The sequence below is a fragment of the Physeter macrocephalus genome, chromosome 11, assembly GCF_002837175.3.
Source record: "Physeter macrocephalus isolate SW-GA chromosome 11, ASM283717v5, whole genome shotgun sequence".
Taxonomy (NCBI): Eukaryota; Metazoa; Chordata; class Mammalia; order Artiodactyla; family Physeteridae; genus Physeter; species Physeter macrocephalus.
The window spans coordinates 52,555,744-52,574,291 of NC_041224.1; the positions used below are offsets into that span (position 1 = coordinate 52,555,744).

The following is an 18,548-nucleotide window of genomic DNA, read 5'->3' on the forward strand; positions in this document are numbered from 1 at the left end:
CTCGAACCCGTGTCCCCTGCATTAGCAGGCGGATTCTCAACCACTGCGCCACCAGGGAAGTCCTCTTGCTTCTGTTTTATGTTTTAGTTTTTTAGCCGTGAGGCACGTGGGATCTTAGCCGAACCCAACCAGGTGATCGAACCCGCAACCCCTGCATTGGAAGGCGAAGTCTTAACCACTGAACCGCCAGGGAAGTCCCAGAAAGGCTGAACCTTTTAAAAAATGTGTTGTTTAATTATTTTTAGCACCTGTTTGGTGAATTGCTCTTCACGGTCTTTGCTTAGTGATTTTTTTTGACTGAGAAACAATCAAATGAAATGATTGGTTGGAGCCTTTGTCATTTCTCCAGTGTCTAATGCAGTGTTTCTCCAGGAGTGGTCTGTGGACCATGACCATCTGCATTTCTGGGCCCATTCCCTCGCTTTGATTCCCTGGGAGTAGGGCCCAGGAACCGGTGTGTTTAACAAGCCACTTGGGGATCCTTACACACCCCAAAGATGGTTGAGAACCCATGGTCTTAAGCCGTATTATAAACAAAGATTTGAAGCATTATGTACAAAAAAATAAGTATTACTTTCTATCAACTGTGACAAATAAGCGTTATCTCCCATTAAAAGAGAAAGCGCTCCCCATTGCCTTCTCATCAGTGGGAGTGTCAGAACCAGAGTAGTCAGATCTCAAGTTTTCTTGCAAGAGTGTGTTCCAATGACTAACGTTTTATCATTCACAGGTGATTGTAACTGGTTTGCATTCTTCTTTTCTGTTGAGCAGGTTCATTCAGAAAAAGCTGGAAACTACAGCAAATAACAGATAGGTCTAGCAGTTCCAAATTCCTTCCAGTGAAATTTTTTTACTGTCACTGTCAGTGTCACTCCGTCAGTGGTGACTCCAGCCAGGTTTCCAATAAGGAAAACACAGAATCCTCACATTCCTCATTTCTGCTTTTTACAAGGAAGTTTGAAAATCCTAAAAAAATGTATATAAGTGTACTATTCTGCATATATGTTATACTTAAAAAATAGTTGATAGTGGAACTTCCCTGGCGGTCCAGTGGTTAAGACTCCACACTTCCACTGCAGGGGGCATGGGTTCGATCCCTGGTTGGGGAACTGAGGTCCCACATGCTGCACGGCGTGGCCAATAAATAAATAAATTAATTTTAAAAATATAGTTGATAGAAGGAAGTACAAAAACGATTTATGCAAGCATAAATCTATTGTCTAATAGGGCTTCCCCATTCATTTGCAAATTGGACTGCAAACTGACAGTATACCGGAAATCATCTAAACTTCTAGAAATGGTAACAAGTAACTACACATGAATGTATCTTTAAACCTCTAGATTGGTGCAGGAGGTGATAGGAAGGTAGTGGCTTAGTGTGCCTTCTTCCCTATTCCCAGTTCCAGTGCCACCTTCCTGAACAGCTGGGATGGGCAGGCAGGAAGGCCTGGAGGAGCCAGCAGAGACCTGGCTGGGGAGAGCCTGGGAGAGAGGTCCTAGACGCCATGGTTTAGGAGTAAGAGAGAGAAGGCCGGTCTCACTGGCCTGCGCACCATGTGTCTGAGCTGGTCTCCTGTCCTTACCGAGGTGGAGGCAGGCGAGGAGGGGCTGTAGAGATGGGCTGTGTCCCAGCTGGCTCCAGGCTGGGAGGGCTGCAGAGAGAAGGACACAGAGATGCTTCCTCCCAGCACCTCACCTGGACCCTGGCTCTGTGCTCTCATTGGCTGCACCTCCAGCTCATAAGCTCCTTCCATTACACCTAGGACTGCCTACTTAATCTCACTCCAGTGAGCGGAGAACAAAAAGAAACATCACACTTAAGTGGGCCCGGCAGCCAGAGGGAGGAAGAATAAGCACAGCCCTTAGAACAGACCCAAATGAAATAGGAAACAGGTGGCCCTTGCATGAAAAATAATTAGGGTATGTTATAGCCTGAATGTTTGTGTCCCCTCCCCCAAATTCATATGTTTGAAGCTCTAACCCCCAATGTGATGGTATTTAGAGGTGGGGCCTTCGGGTGGTGACTAGGTTTAGGATGAGGTCATGGGGGTGGGGCCCTTATGATGGGATTAGTGCTCTTATAAGAAGAGAAAGAGAGACCAGAGCTTCCTCTTTCTGGCACGTGAGGACATGGTGAGAAGGCAACAGTCTGCAAGCTAGGAAGAGAGCCCTCATAGGACACGACCACGCTGGCACCTGGATCTTAGAGTTCCTGGCCTTCAGAACTGCAAGAAAGAAATGTTTTTTGTTTATGAGTCGCTCAGTCTGTGGTGTTTTGTTACAACAGCTCCAACTGAGTAATAAGACAGAGTGCTTAAGGAGATCCAGGTACAACATAAAATTTCTTCCTTGAACTTAAATTTTTAAAAGTCAGTAGATGAACTAGAGGCAAGGATGGTTACTTTTATGAATTGAATTAGTTACCCACAAGACAAAGTAGAAGAAGTGCTGAAACATCAGTGCCAGATACAAAGAGAGAGAAACCATGGGGGAAAAGATACAAGACTTAGAGGACAGATCCAGGACACCCAGCATGTGAATAATAGGAATTCCAGAAGGAGACAAAGAAACAGGGAAAAGAAAAAACAATAATTACATAGAAGAAGAAAATTTACCCAAGTTGAAAATAAATCTGACACTACAGTTTGAAGTGTTCAATGAGTTCTAGGTAGAATAGAATTTTTTTAAAAAAATCCACAATTAGGTACATTCTGATAAAAATCCTGAACTCTAAAGATGGAAAACAAGCATCTAGGCATAAGGAGCCAAGGTGCTTTCAGAGGAAGAAGCATCAGACTTCCTGTCAGCTTCAAAGTTCGCTGGAAGGAAAGGCCTTTAGGTCAAGAATTTCATACCCTTTCAGTTTATCACCCACCCTTCAGAGCGAGGGAGGAAGATAATAGACACGGCAGGGATCCAGAGAGTCTTTCATCCAAGTGCCTGGTCTGAGGAAAATGCTAGAGGAAGGACTCTAACCAACACACAGCGACTATGCACAGAGACCCTAACATAGGGGGAAATGAAAAGGAGAGGCACAAAGGTAATCAGTGATCCTTAGAAAAAGACCTGTCATTTCATGTAAATGGATATCGATAAATGCCTGGGACTGGGTAACAGAGTGCTAAAAAAGAAGAAGAAAAAAAGATAATTGAAAAAGAAGGGCCATTCTACAAGCAAAATTCTAATTGTCTCCCAACCAGAAGTATTAAGTTATTTTAGCAAAGCCTAGTTGGTGTGGGGAAAAGCAAGAGGGGGAGAAAAGTAAAAATCCTTCCCTTAAATCATCTGGGGTTGAAGGATGAAGGAGGGTGGGTGTGAATGTGCTAAGTAAGTGTCTCGTGTGGAGGAGAGGGGTGCTGTGCAGGGATAGAGCTTGGAGTAGGTGCGTACATGGTTATAAATGTTGGGAAAGGGGAGGTAGCCGTTCATGGACTAGCAATGGCCAGAACATTCCCCAGTTAACAAGGGGAGAAAAGGCAATGAACGGTAACCTGATTAAACCAGTCAAAATAGGGAAAAGGAGAAATGAAACAACAACAAAAAGCACCATAAATTGTAAATCTAAAGTGAGGTGTAACAACAAGGTCCTACTGTGTACCACAGGGAACTATATTCAATATTCTGTGACAAACCATAATGGGAAAGAATATGAAAAAGAATATGTATATAAAGAATATATATATATCTATAGATACATATATAGATATGTATAATGTATAGCTGAGTCACTTTGCTGCACAGAAGAAATTAACACAACATTGTAAATCAACAATACTTTAATAAAATTTAAAAAAAAGAAAGTGAGATAGAAGGACGAATGAAAATAGAAGGCAGCATAATGTCATGATTGAGAGCACAGTCTGTGGAGCCAAACTCCTGGTGCAAATCCTAGCTCCCTCAAGTATTGACTGTGGCTTTGGGCAAGTTACTTGATCACTTAGAGATTTCACCACCTGTGAAATGGGGATAATAATAGTCCCTCCTTCATAGCGTGAGAATTAAACCAGTTACCATACCTATAGCACTTAGAACAGTGTCTGGTGTATAGTTAGACCAAGCAGATATTTGCTTTATTATTTATAAAGTATAGTAGCAATATTAATATTAGGTAAGATGAAACTTAATATTACAAACACTAAATCAGATTAGAAAGGTTATTATATAATGGCTATGGCCACTTTGATCTTAAATCTGTATGCCCAAATAAAATGGCAGCTAAATATGTAAAGTAAACAGCATTAAAAATGTAAGGAGACCTTGATGTAAGTATCTTACAGTGTAAGAATTCATAACACCTCTTTCATAGTTGAAGTGATCTAGTAGACAAAAATAAATAAGTCAGCAAGCTCAATCTAATATGCAATATTGAACCTTTTGTTCCTTGAATAGTTTTTTGCATGAAACTTTTGAAAAATCAGTCATGTGCCACAAAGCAAACCACAATACATTCAAAAAATTAAATATATTACAGATCATATTTTTGATCATAAGCCAGTACAATTAGAAATAAAGAGTAAAAATGATAGAAAAAAAACTCCTTGAAAATGAAGAAATACAATTCTAAGTAATCTTTAGATACCTAGATATCCTTAGACCAAAGAGGAATTCAAAACTGAAATTAAAACAATTAAAAAGAAAACACTTGGGCTTACCTGGTGGCGCAGTGGTTGAGAGTCCGCCTGCCAATGCAGGGGACACGGGTTCGTGCCCCGGTCCGGGAAGATCCCACATGCTGCAGAGAGGCTAGGCCCGTGAGCCATGGCCACTGAGCCTGCACGTCCGGAGCCTGTGCTCTGCAACGGGAGAGGCCACAACAGTGAGAGGCCCGCGTACCGCAAAAAAAAAAAAAAAAAAAAAAGGAAACACTTCACACACAACCCGTGGACACAGAAAATACTGTACTAAAAAGAAAATGTCTTCATTATTAAGAAAGAAATAGTTAAAATAAAGGAACTTGGTACTCATCTTTTAAAATAACAACAACAACAAAAAACAAAACAAAGAAAGCAAAAGAGAATAAATACTCAAGTTGACATCAGGCAAATCGGAAATTTTTAAAAAATGGCTGAAAGGGAAACGATACGAGAAATCAAAATCTTTCTCTTTGAAAAGAAGGAGGGACTTCCCTGGTGGCGCAGTGGTTAAGAATCCACCTGCCAGTGCAGGGGACATGGGTTCAAGCCCTGGTCCAGGAAGATCCCACATGCCGTGGAGCAACTAAGCCCGTGCACCACAACTACTGAGCCCGTGTGCCACAACTGCTGAAGCCCGTGCACCTAGAGCCTGTGCTCCGCAACAAGAGAAGCTACCACACTGTTGGTGAGAAGCAACCACACAGTGGCCTGCGTACTGCAACGAAGAGTAGCTCCCGCTCTCCGCAACTAGAGAAAGCCTGTGAGCAGCAGTGAAGACCCAATGCAGCCAAATAAATAAATAAATACATTTATTAAAAAAAAAGGAAAGAGTGTGGTAATGGGGTGGGGGGAGTGTGGAGGACAGAATACAGGGAGAGGAGGAGGGAGGGGGAAAGGAGGCGCTGAGCAAAAAGGATAAGGAAATGTTCAAAGAAACATCTGATGCAAACTTTTGCTTTTGAGGGGTCTTGTGTAACCTAGGGCTTGGGTTTTCATATCTGTCTGTCTGTCCTTAGTGCTTCTGTCTCAGATTCTTTGCTGGTTTGGCAGGCAGCATTGCAGCGTGGTTATGAGCTTGGATTCTCGAGCCAGGCTGCCTGGGTCAGTCCCAGCTAGCCACTTGCTCCCCAGGTGATGTTGGGTATATCAGTTCAGCTGTTGGTGCCTCACTTCCTGGTCTATAACACAGGGCTTCTGAGAGTTCCTCCCTCACAGGGCGCTGTGTGGATTTGTGCATGTCAGCGTGTATCGCAGCCCTGGGCTCCTCCCAGGACATACTCAATAAACACCACGGATGCCCTCTTCATCTCCATCATTCCTTTGCAGATTTCCCAGGATGGATGCTCCATGAGTCCATGCTTTTGTGTTGGGTCATTCGATCTTCCAGTAGTTCTGCTTTCATTTAATGTCTTTTCTCTGAGACACATTCTACCATTAGTACTGTATAAATGTTTTTACGAATAGGTACTAGAAAGAATCATTAGCATTTGCTGTATTTACCATGTACTAGGCATTGTGCTAAGTGCTTTGTATGCACTATCTTATGTAATGTTCCCATAAAGAGGCCTTAAGAGTATAATCACCATTACTATCAACAGATGAGGAAAAGGAAGCTCAGAAAACTTTAGACACTTTCCCAGGATCACACAGCTGGAGGGACTGGAATTTGGACCTCTTTGTCTGATGCCCCTCTTCCCCCCCTTTTTCTTGATTTATTATTTCCCAGATTTAGGGATCGTTCGCCTAAAACAATGACTATTAAAAAGCACCCTAGGGCTTCCCTGGTGGCACAGTGATTGAGAGTCCGCCTGCCGATGCAGGGGACGCAGGTTCGTGCCCCAGTCCGGGAAGATCTCACATGGCGCGGAGCGGCTGGGCGTGTCTGGAGCCTGCGCTCCGCAACAGGAGAGGTCACAGCAGTGAGAGGCCCGCGTACCACAAAAAAAAAAAAAAAAAAAAGCACCCTGGAGCGGGGTAAGACCTCTGACCTGTGCTCCACGAGTCCAGGCTTCTAGTCTCAGCTTTGCCTCTTCCTGCAGCGGGACCTCCATCAAGTCACCTGACATCTGAGTCTCAGTGTTTTTACTGGTAAATGCAGGGCCTTGGTCCAAGTGTCATCTCTGAGGTCTCTCTTCTAAGCCCCTGGTTCTCCATGTATATCAGGTGACTATTACAAAGGATCCTCTTCTGAAAGGAGTTGAACATTCTTGTTTTTGCCAAAAGCATAAAATGCTTCTGTGGCAGCATGTGAATTCCCAGATGACTCCGTTAGTGTTTTTGTGTGTTGCTCAGGTACTCCAGGAGCAGATCCGCGCCCGGGACAACATTAGCTATGGAACAAATTCTGCCTTAAAGTCTCTGGAGTTGCGGCAGCTCTCCGGCCTGGGAGATCTCCGGGGACGAGTGGCCAGGTAGGTGGTCAGATGTTTGTGCCCCTATGTATCAGGAGCGAGTTTTCATCAACTCCATTTTAGTGGGGAATATATTCATGAAGCCCCAGAGCAAATCCTTTGCTTCTTCTAGTACATCCTCTCTTTTGCCCATAAAATGTAGCAGTGGCAGTTAGACCTTGTTTTGAGCAGCCCTGATTTCTTGTGCTTCTGTAGTTGGAGCTGTGTGTGCAGGAGTTGACGAGGGGAGGGCTCAGTTGACCTGAGTAATTTGCTAGATTAATGTTATGTTTACTGAGCCCAATAATACAGAGTTGGGACGTATAGTTTTTGTGTCTTTTTTAAATTTCACTTTTCTCATCATTCATTTTTATCTTATTTTCTGAAAGTATTGGTCCATGGTAGATTGTACATTTGAAAAAGAGATCTTTCCCCTCAGGTAGGAGGAAGAGTGCTGTTCTAGGCACTCACTACTGAAAGGGTGCCCCATGGACCAGTAGCGTCCCTGTCACCTGGGAGCTTGCTGGAGGTGCACAATCTCTAAAGCATTTGCAGGCCTCTTCTGCCCTCTGTTGCTGTTAAGGGTCAAGCACGAGTGTACACAGGAGCTGTGGAGATAATACGGGATTCAAATCATCCTGAGGCGAGGATGAAAGTGGCCTGCAAAGGGTGGGAGAGGGAAAAGGGGACCCACAGGATCCAAGGCCTCTTTGGGGTGTTAGGGGGTATTTGTGCAGACAACACATGAAGGGCCCTGAATATTTGGCCTGTGTATTAGGGTCCACTGGATGAACATGTGTCTCAAAGCAAAGGGCTCCTGGTTCTACTCTTGTGTGATTTTCTGTCCTCATCTGGGTGAACTCCAGTCTCAGTATGGCCCTTGGTGAGAGATACCCTGTTGACCCCCTTACCTCTCTCTACCCTCGCACTGTACCTTTCAGCAGTAATCCACTGCTTGCTGTTCCCTGAATGGGCCATGCTCTTCTATATCTGTGCCTTTGCACATGCTGTTCTTGTACCTAGCGTGCCTTTTCCCCTTCTTTTCTAACTTCTAGTCAGCCTTTAAAATTCAGCTTAAGTGTCGCCTCCTCCAGGAAGTCTTCCCAGGTACCCCACTCTCTGTACTATTGAGTCTCTCTGTTGTCTTGGGGTGGAGTACCGCATCTTTTATTTTTGTACCCTCAGTGCATAGAACAGTCTCTGGAAAACAGTAGGCACTCAATAAATGTTTGGATGAGTTAATGATTTGGAAAATCACTGTAATTGGACTGAAAAAACTTGAATCTTTTCTGTGGAGATCAGCTGAAAAGAAACTCCGGCTCTCTTATACCTCTCAGAACTGTGAGGAGTTGAGGAGCTTCAGAGCTACAGGGCAGAGTAGGAACTTCAGGAGAACTTGGGAAATTTTCCTAGTCACTTGAGTTGCGGATGAAGATTAAGCAAGGCGATATATGTAAGAGGCTTAGTGTGTGCATGGTATGGAGTGGATATAGAGCAAATGGGACCTATTATTATCTCAGGAGCAGCAGCAGTGAAATTATCCTCATAATACTGGTTCTAATTACAAAATTTTGAAATACTTTCAGGAATTTTACATTTTTCTTCTGCAGTTTCTTACTAACTTCTCGACCCAGCTTCTTCTTTCTCTGTAACAAATGCTTCTACTCCGAAACAATAAAAAACGTGTTGGAAGCACCACATATTTTTGCTTTGTTTTGTGGCTATATTCATCTTTTTCCTGGAACGCTAATGAGACTTTGTTGAAACAAACTCATGTGAAATAAAAATTCCTTGGCAAAGTTTTGGTTTTCTTGCATTAATTATATCATGGTGTTGAGAGGATATGAACTTTTACAGTGATAGTCTTAAATTACTAGGCTGCAATATTATTTCAGGTTTTATCTTATAGTGTTCATGGATCCATTGGTGAAGTAATTGATAGGAAACAGGTCCTGATTCCTCCCTGGAGATCCAGCTGGAAAGGGCAAAGGCAAATTCTCTATGGAGGTGACAGACACCCCTACCCCACTAAGCAGAACACACCCTAAACAAGACTGTCTCAGAGAGTTTCCTACCCCTCCCTAATGCAGAGCTCAGAGTTTAGCTTTCCTGTTCCTAACAAGACATTTGGTCCATTATTTGGCTTATCATCTTCATTTGTCCAAGACTCAGTGGCTTCATCCACTTTCTGAGGTCTCTTTGGATGGTGTCAGAGCCTTAGAGGAGAAATACCTGTGTACTGAGGCAGGTGTGCAAGTTCCCTCAGGGTAAGCAAGTCCCGGTGTAAAGAAAAAAATAGATAAATTGGATATCATCAAGTTAAAATTTTTTGGCCATTATAAATAATGCTGTTTTGAACATTCACGTACAAGTTTGTATGGTCATATGTTTTCATTTCCCTTGGATGTGTATACCTAGGAGTATAGTTGTTGAGTAATATGGTAACTCTGTATTTTACCCTTTGAGGAACAGAGCAGCCAGACTGTTTTCCAAAATGGCTGCACCATTTTATGTTGCCAGCAGCAGCGTATGAGGCTCTGGTTTCTATACATCCTCTTCCACACGTGTTATATGTCATTTTGATTATAGCCAAGCTAGTGAGTGTGAAGTGGCGTCTTGCTGTGGTTTTGATTTGCATTTCCCTAATAACTAAAGGTGGTGAACATCATTTAATGTACTTATTGGTCATCTGTATATCTTCTTTGGAGAACTGTTTATTCAGATCCTTTGCCCCTTCTCAAATTGAGGGGTTTTTAAAAAATTATTGAGTTGTAGTAGTTCTTTTTATAGTCTAGGTACAATTCTCTTGTCAGATATCTGATTTGAAAAAAATTTCCCCCATTCTAAGGGTTTTCTTTTTATGTTCTTGATTGGGTCTGCTTGGTTCTTTAAAAAAAAAAAATTCTGTCTCTTTATTGGTATTCTCTGCTTGATGAGACATTGTCATTATCTCTTCCTTTACTTTTTTTATTTATTTATTTTTTTTTTGTGGTACGCGGGCCTCTCACTGTTGTGGCCTCTCCCGTTGCGGAGCACAGGCTCCGGACGCGCAGGCTCAGTGGCCATGGCTCACGGGCCCAGCCGCTCCGCAGCATGTGGGACCCTCCCGGACCAGGGCACGAACCTGTGTCCCCTGCATCGGCAGGCGGACTATCAACCACTGCACCACCAGGGAAGCCCTCTTCCTTTACTTTTTAAAGCAAGTTTCCTTTATTTCTTTAATCATCTATATTTATAATGGCTGCCTTGAAGTTTTTGTCTTTTAAATTTGACCTCTGTGCTCTCTCACAGGCAGTTTCTTTTGCCTGCTTTTTCCTCTGTGTTTATTTCACATTTTCCTGTTTCTTTCTATGTCTTACAACTTTTGTTAAAAACTGGATGTTTGAAAAATCTACAAACAATAAATGCTGGAGAGGGTGTGGAGAAAAGGGAACCCTCTTACACTGCTGGTGGGAATGTAAATTGATACAGCCACTATGGAGAACAGTATGGAGGTTCCTTAAAAAACTAAAAATAGGGCTTCCCTGGTGGCGCAGTGGTTGAGAGTCCGCCTGCCGATGCAGGGGACACGGGTTCGTACCCCGGTCCAGGAAGACCCCACATGCCACAGAGCGGCCTGGCCTGTGAGGCATGGCCGCTGGGCCCGCGTACTGCAAAGAAAAAACAACAAACAAACAAAACCTAAAAATAGAACTACCATATGACCTAGCAATCCCACTACTGGGCATATACCCTGAGAAAACCATAATTCAAAAAGAGTCATGTACCAAAATGTTCATTGCAGCTCTATTTACAATAGCCAGGACATGGAAGCAACCTAAGTGTCCATCAACAGATGAATGGATAAAGAAGATGTGGCACATATATACAATGGAATATTACTCAGCCATAAAAAGAAATGAAATTGAGTTATTTGTAGTGAGGTGGATGGACCTGGAGTCTGTCATACAGAGTGAAGTAAGTCAGAAAGAGAAAAACGAATACCATATGCTAACACATATATATGGAATCTAAGAAGAAAAAAAAAAAGGTCATGAAGAACCTAGGGGCAAGACGGGAATAGACAGACCTACTAGATGATGGACTTGAGGATATGGGGAGGGGGAAGGGTAAGCTGTGACAAAGTGAGAGACTGGCACGGACATACATACACTACCAAACGTAAAATAGCTAGCTAATGGGAAGCAGCTGCATAGCACAGGGAGATCAGCTTGGTGCTTTGTGACCACCTAGAGGGGTGGGAGGGAGGGAGACGCTTCAGGGAAGAGATGTGGGAACATAGGTATATGTATAACTGATTCACTTTGTTATAAAGCAGAAACTAACACAACATTGTAAAGCAATTATACTCCAATAAAGATGTTTAAAAAAAAAAAGAAAGAAAAACTGGATGTTTGGGGCTTCCCTGGAAGTCCAGTGGTTAAGACTTCGTTCTTCCACTGCAGGGGGCACGGGTTTGATCCGTGGTCGGGGAACTAAGATCCTGCATGCCATGTGGCACGGCCAAAAAAAAAAAAAAACTGGACGTTTTAGGTAGTATTTTGTAGCAATCCTGGATACTGATGCCCTCGGGCTTGTTTTTGTTGTTTGTTTGGTTAGTGACTTAGCTGGACTATTTTAGTCATGTCTGTTTCTCCTGCACTATGAAGCCTCTCATGTTAGGACTGATGTTGGTCCTCAGACACTGCACAGTCAGCCTGTGATGATAGTGGTTTTACCAAAGCTCTCTCTCTGTGACCGTCTCTTCCCCTCATATTTTATAAAGCTGCCTGCCTATGTTGGTGTCACATCCAAATCTTAGGTTCCACTAATTCCTGGCAGATTGCTCTACTGTTTTCTTTCTTTTTTTTTTTTCCCATTTGCTTACTTTTTTTCTTCTTTCCAAACATATGCTTTTTAATTATTTTTATTGTATTATTACACAACCTAGTATCCCCAATATAATTCTTTTTAAAAAAATTGACGAATAGTTGATTTACAATATCATGCTAGTTTTAGGTGTACAGTACAGACAGTGACATATATATATATATATATATAAAATTTTTTTTCAGATTCTTTTTCCTTATAGGTTATTACAAAATATTCAGTATAATTCCCTGTGCTATATAGTAGGTCCTTGTTGGTTATCTCTTTTATATATAGTAGTGTGTATATGTCATGTTCTGCTGTTTTTGACAATGTCCTGGGATGTAAATTTCTATGTAGTCTGATTCAGTTAAATTATCGCCAGCACTTAAGGGCTTAATGATGTATACATACAATAATTATATATATAATAATTATTATAATATGGAAGATGAGCAACTTAATGTTTTAAGTGTCATTGCCTTTTTTTTTTCAATTTACATTAGCTTTATTGCTGTTGATTGAAAGACATCAAGCTGGAACTAGAGATATTTCATACGAATGTCATTCACTACAATTTAATAACTAGCAGAAAGCAAAACAAAGAAAACCCCAAAACCCAAAGCACTCTATCAGTGGTTATGCAGTGATGGGCACCTAGGAGTTTAAGTTGATATAGTTGTAAGATGTGTTTTTATATCATGGAACCTCTTGATAATGCCAATATTTTGTTAGGCCATGGATAACACCCATGTTGGAGGCTTAGATTATGATACAGTAGTCCCAAGGGAATACATCCCAAGACTCCCAGTGGATACCTGAAACCAAGGATAGCACTGAACCCTATATATACTATGTTTTTTCCTATACATACATCTCTGTGATAAAGTTTAATTTATAAAGTAAGCAAAATAAGAGATTAACAATAATTAATAATAAAATAGAAAATTATAACAATTTACTATAACGAATCTTATGTGAGTATGGTCTCTCTCTCAAAATATCTTATTGTACTGTACTCACCTATGTAAGGTTGCAAGATTATGAAATGCCGACGTGAAGAGATAAAGTAAGGTGAATGACGTAGGCATTATGTAAGTGTCATTGCCTTTTCAATGCCATATACCACATCTCATAAGCTGTAAGAGAAGATCTGCCTAAGCATGGTGCCCAAGTCATGTCTGTTGCTAGACCTTCGGGACTCTGTTCTGGACTTCTGACCACCTCCCTGCCATCATTGATCTGATAGCCAAGTGATAAAGTCATTCTGCCACCTGATGGCCACAACCAAGAACTGTACCAGGGAGATACAGCTGCCCAAAGACCCGAAAAGGGAAAATTTGCAATGAGTGCATTATCAGTTCGTCTATAATATAACTTCAGGATGAAACAGGACAACTGGTCAGATTCATTGCAAATTCTTGTTTAACTAAAGCAGCTGAGTCACACACGCAGCTATATTCGAGCCCCGAGGCTGCCTTTTATGAGTGTGTTTTTCGAAAAGAGAAGAATGATGTCTTTGATTCAGTACTAGCTGAGAGAGTAATATTGCTTATCCTTTTTTCATATATATATATATATATTTGAAATAATTCTAAACTTATAGAAAACTTGCAAGATTTACCAACTGTTAGCATTTTACTTACTCTATCATTATTACAAGTAACTTACTCTATTATTCTTTCAAAAAGAAATTTTTTCCTGAAACGTTTGAGAATACATTGTTATTACCTAAGAAAACCACAGTTGATTTCACTGTGTATATTTCCTGATGGGAGGCTTTGGTATCCCACCCTGTGTCCCTCCCTGCATCCCCTGCCTACCCTGCCCTTGTACTTATAAAGGAACAGAAATGGTATATGCTTGTGATAAACAGTCAGAAATACTATGAAATACATGAAGTAGAAGAATGGAGGCTCACCAGCTCCTAGCTCTGTTTTACTTCTTAGAGGTAATTAATGTTAACAGTTTGGTATCTGTTCTTTTAGACTTTTCTCATACATAATTATAAGATAATTTATCATTACAGTAATGTAATGATTTGCAGTGTAATAATTACCTAATAGTGGGATTTTAATTTTACAAAGTATTCTACATGCTATTCTGCCACTTGTTTCTACATAACAATATACTTTGGGCCTCCTTCTAGTATGCACACAGGTCTGGCATACTTTTTAATTGGATAGAGAGTATTCTGCTATATGTATGTACCATATTTGAACGTATTTAGCCACTCCTGTATTAATGGAAATTTATGTAGTAGTATTTGTGTTTCCAAGTGAGACAAAATATGGAAGCCAAGCTATAGCTAGTGCAAATGTGTGAGCCATGAGCTTTGGGGTCATTCTGAGAGCTTTTCAAGTAACTTCTTCAAACATAGTCTGTCCCTTGAACAGCTTTGTAAAGATGGTGAACTGGTCTGATGTAGTGATACCTGACAGTTTCTAGCCGATAAGCTTCTATTTGGATTGGAAAATAATGCCTTTCTATAATATGTTAAAACCTCAGATTTTCCCAAATACGATTTAAATCATGTTTTGCTTAAAAATTGTGAGCTCAAAATTAAAAAGAAGGGTCTGTATTTGGTGTTGTTTTTAACCATCATTTGTGGAGTGGGGATGATTTGTGAGGAGTAGATGAACTAATATATGTCATGTATCTTGTACAGTGCATGGTATGTAGTACTATTCCTTAGAGTCATTCATTTGCAAATATTTATTGAGCCCCTACTACATGTAAGGCAATGTGCTAGGCACTAGGGTTTTAGTGATGAAAAAGGCAGTTGTCCTTCTTCCTTAAATGCAGCTTATATTCTTTCTAGCAGGAGAGAGAGACATTAAATGAATTATTGCAAAATAATTATTTTATTTCACTTATGATTCTGATTTGTAGACTTGGGGGGGGTTCTGTAGAAATGATATCATCTACAAATAATGACAATTTAATTTCTTCTTTTCTGATCCTCATATCCTTAGTCTCTTTTTCTTGTCATCTTGTACAGGCTAAAATCTTCAATACAGTTAAGTAGAAATTGTGGTAATAGGCATCTTTCTCTGGTTTTCAGCTTTAATGAGAATACTTCCAGAGGCTTTCCATTTTTGGATGATAATAAAACATGGATTTATCAGATTCAGCATGTTTTCTTACATTCCAAATTTACTAAGAATCTTTATAATTTGTCTTGAGTTTTCTCAAATGTTTTTTGCATCTGTTCAAATCATCAGATAAATTTTCTCTCTTAATCTGTTAATGTAAATTTAGCAAGGTGGCTATATATATTAATGTACAAAGGTCAGTTTCCTTACTGTAAACCAATAGCAAACAACTAGAAAACATACTTAAAATGAAGATACCATTTAAAATAAAATCAGAGTGTGTAATAACTAGGCATAGATATAACAAAAATTATTCAAGACTTCTTGAAAAAATTTTTAAATTTGATTAAGAAATAATAAGAGGGGCTTCCCTGGTGGCACAGTGGTTGAGAATCTGCCTGACAATGCAGGGGACACAGGTTTGATCCCTGGTCTGGGAAGATCCCACATGCCGTGGAGCAACTAAGCCCGTGCGCCACAGCTACTGAACCTGCGTGCCACCACTACTGAACCCTGCACGCCTAGAGCCCGTGCTCCGCAACAAGAGAAGCCACCACAGTGAGAAGCCCGCACACCTCAATGAAGAGTAGCCCCTGCGCGCCGCAACTAGAGAAAGCCTGTGTGCAGCAGCAAAGACCCAGTGCAGCCAAAAATAAATAAATAAATTTAATTTTAAAAAAAGAAAAAGAAATAATAAGAAAACATTAGTAAATAGAAACGGGTATTATATTCAAGGGTAGGAAATCTTAATATCTTTAAAAGTATCAGTTTTCACAAATTAATCTTTAGAATCAATGGAATTCCAATTAGAATTCAGAGTTTTACAGAGAAACTTGATAAGATGATCCTAATGTTTGTATGTCAGGGTTAAGAGTAAAAAATATCCATGACACTTCTGAAGATGACCAAGGAGGGGAGAATTGCCCTACCAGATGATAGCAAGACTTGTTATGAAACTACAGTAATTAGATGGTATGTTGTTGGCTTAGGGATAGAGAAACTGAACAATGGAATAGGATAGAAAGTCCAGAAATTGAACCACACATGTCTGGGACTTTGGTATATGTGATAGATGGCCCAGCAGATCAGTGGAGAAAGGAGGGATTGTTCTGTAAATGGAGCTAGAAAATTTATTATCCATATCGAAAAAGATCCTTTTTTTCCTGCCTCACACCAGATACAAAATCCACTCCAGATGAGTAAAGGACTTAAATGCTAAACATAAGACTTAAAACTTAATAGAAATATATAGATGGATATATTTTAGGCCAGCGGTCCCCAACCTTTTTGGCACCAGGGACCAATTTTGTGGAAGACAGTTTTTCCACGGACCGGGGCAGAGGGGGGGCGGTTTTGGGATGATTCAAGCACATTACATTTATTGTGCATTTTATTTCTATTATTATTACATTGTAATGTATAATGAAATAATTATACAGCTCACCATAGTGCAGAATCAGTGGGAGCCCTGAGTTTGTTTTCCTGCAACTAGATGGTCCCATCTGGGGATGATGGGAGACAGTGACACCCGAAGTGTGTTGCTTATGTCTAGTCTACTCCGTAATCTTGTTTTGGTTGCTGTCACTGAAGAAAACTCTGCAGGATGTTGGAAATGGAAGCAGGCTTTTCAGTGCTTTTGTGGCAATCTCAGGCTATTCCGCCTTCACCTTAATCCAGATCATATGAAGTTGTCTCAGACATACTTTTAAGGCCACCGTCATTTGCAATCTCAAGGAGTTGATCCTCTTCTAGCATGGGCAAAGTCGATTCACCTGGCTTATTCACAAATGGGTCGCGGATCCATTCCTTCCCAGTTTGGGGGTCTTTTGTGGTTGGGAGGTAATGCTCAAACTCTTCTGAAAGCTGAGATAGGTGACCATGCACCAGCTGGGAGAAAGAAGGCCCTGGCTCAGTCTCTTTCAAAATCTCTGCTAATGTTTGAAACATGTCAAAAATCCTAATGTTCAGTCGTTGCCCCCATAATTCCAGTTTGGCTTTGAATGCAGCCACCTTATCTGCCGACCTGAACACAGTTGTGGTTCTCCCCTGAAGTGACAGATTGAGTTCGCTGAGCAGGTTGAATATTTCTCACAAGTAAGCAAGTTTTGTGACCCATTCTGTGTCACTGAAATATGCTGCCACTGGTGACTGTTATTCTAAAATCTCTGGAGCGGCTCTCGTAACTCAAAAACTCTGGTCAGTGACCAGTTTCTACCTTTAGAAAGCCATCTCACTTTTGTGTATAAGAGAAGACGTGTGTGCTCTACGTCCATCTCCTCACAGAGCTGGGCGAACAGACATGAGTTAAGGGCATGTACTTTAATGTGGTTGATAATTTTAATCACATCCTGCAAAACATTTGTTAAGTCCAGGTGACATTTTTCGGCTAGCCATCATTTCTCTATGGGTGACACAGTGTGTAGACTCACATTCAGAAGCGACCTCTTTGACCTGAGTAGTGAAACCAGAAAGCTGTCCAGTCATGGCAGCCGCTCTGTCTGTGCATATACTGACACAAAATGACCAATTCAGTTTTCCTGATATGTAATCATTCAAAGGACTCTAATAGTTCTGCAGCTCTGGTGTTGGTTGGCAACAAAAGTGCACATAACATAACCTCATGCACATCCTCCTGAAAAGTGTATCGCACAAAAACAAGCATTGTTGCCTTGTTGTCAACTTTGGTAGACTCGTCAACCTGGATTGCATACCATGGTGACTCTCTAACAGTTGTGCCTTAGTATCCTCTGCTGTTTCATCAGTTCATCTAGTTATGGTGCTAGCCAAAAGAGGAACACGTGCCACCTTTTGAACTGCAGCCTCTCCTAAAAGTTCACGACAAATGTCCTTAGCAGCAGACAGGATCAACTCTTCACCAACAGTAAAGGGCTTCTTAGCTTTAGCAATGCAGACACATTTCATGCTCTCAGTGCAGACACATTTGATGAAGTGGTGGCCTTCAATAATTGCTTCTGTTCTTCGTGTTCATGTTTTTTTCTTTTGAAAAACTCCAAAGGCTTGTCTTTTAATGCAGGGTGCTTGGTCTCCATGTGGAGAAGCAGTTTTGAAGGTTTCGTGCCTTTGTTGGATAGCTGGTTGCCACGTATTATACAAAGCAGGCTTGGAGAATGTGAATCACCTGTTGCAATGAACCCATAATTTAAGTAGGACTCGATATTTACTTTTAAATGCAGCTTTCTTTTTGTTGGCAGTCTTAGAGACTTCTGCTATCTCATCATTGGGTCTTTTCAAAGAAGCTCTCCAGCAGCGTTTGTTTATTACTCATTTTGGCTAGGGTTAGCTTATGGGCTTACCAAAACTGTGACTGAGATAAGTGCACAGTGCGGGGAAAGAGGCGTGGATGGAAGTGGTAAATAAAATAATGGGCGGGCCACGCGTGGACTAAAATAAGTGTTGGATTCTGACTTAAAGCCTGCCACCAGATGCAGCTCTACAATTGAAGTACATCAACTCACTTGCCACTATAAAGCCTGCCACCAGATGCAGCTTAATTGTCACTTAACACTTAGTAATGGGGTTTTTTTTTTTTTTTTTTTTTTTTTTTTTTTTTTTTTTTTTTG

General features: G+C 41.0%; 1 protein-coding gene across 5 annotated transcripts in view; it reads left to right on the top strand.

Moving 5' to 3' along the window:
• The window catches only part of FAM81A (family with sequence similarity 81 member A), a 127,059-nt gene that overhangs the window by 88,273 nt on the left and 20,238 nt on the right, over nucleotides 1-18,548 (top strand). For all 5 annotated transcript variants that reach the window (XM_007128514.4, XM_055088000.1, XM_055088001.1 and 2 more), the window contains exon 4: nucleotides 6,927-7,045. In XM_007128514.4, the coding sequence (XP_007128576.1) occupies nucleotides 6,927-7,045 (119 nt within the window). The remainder of the gene's footprint in view (nucleotides 1-6,926; nucleotides 7,046-18,548) is intronic.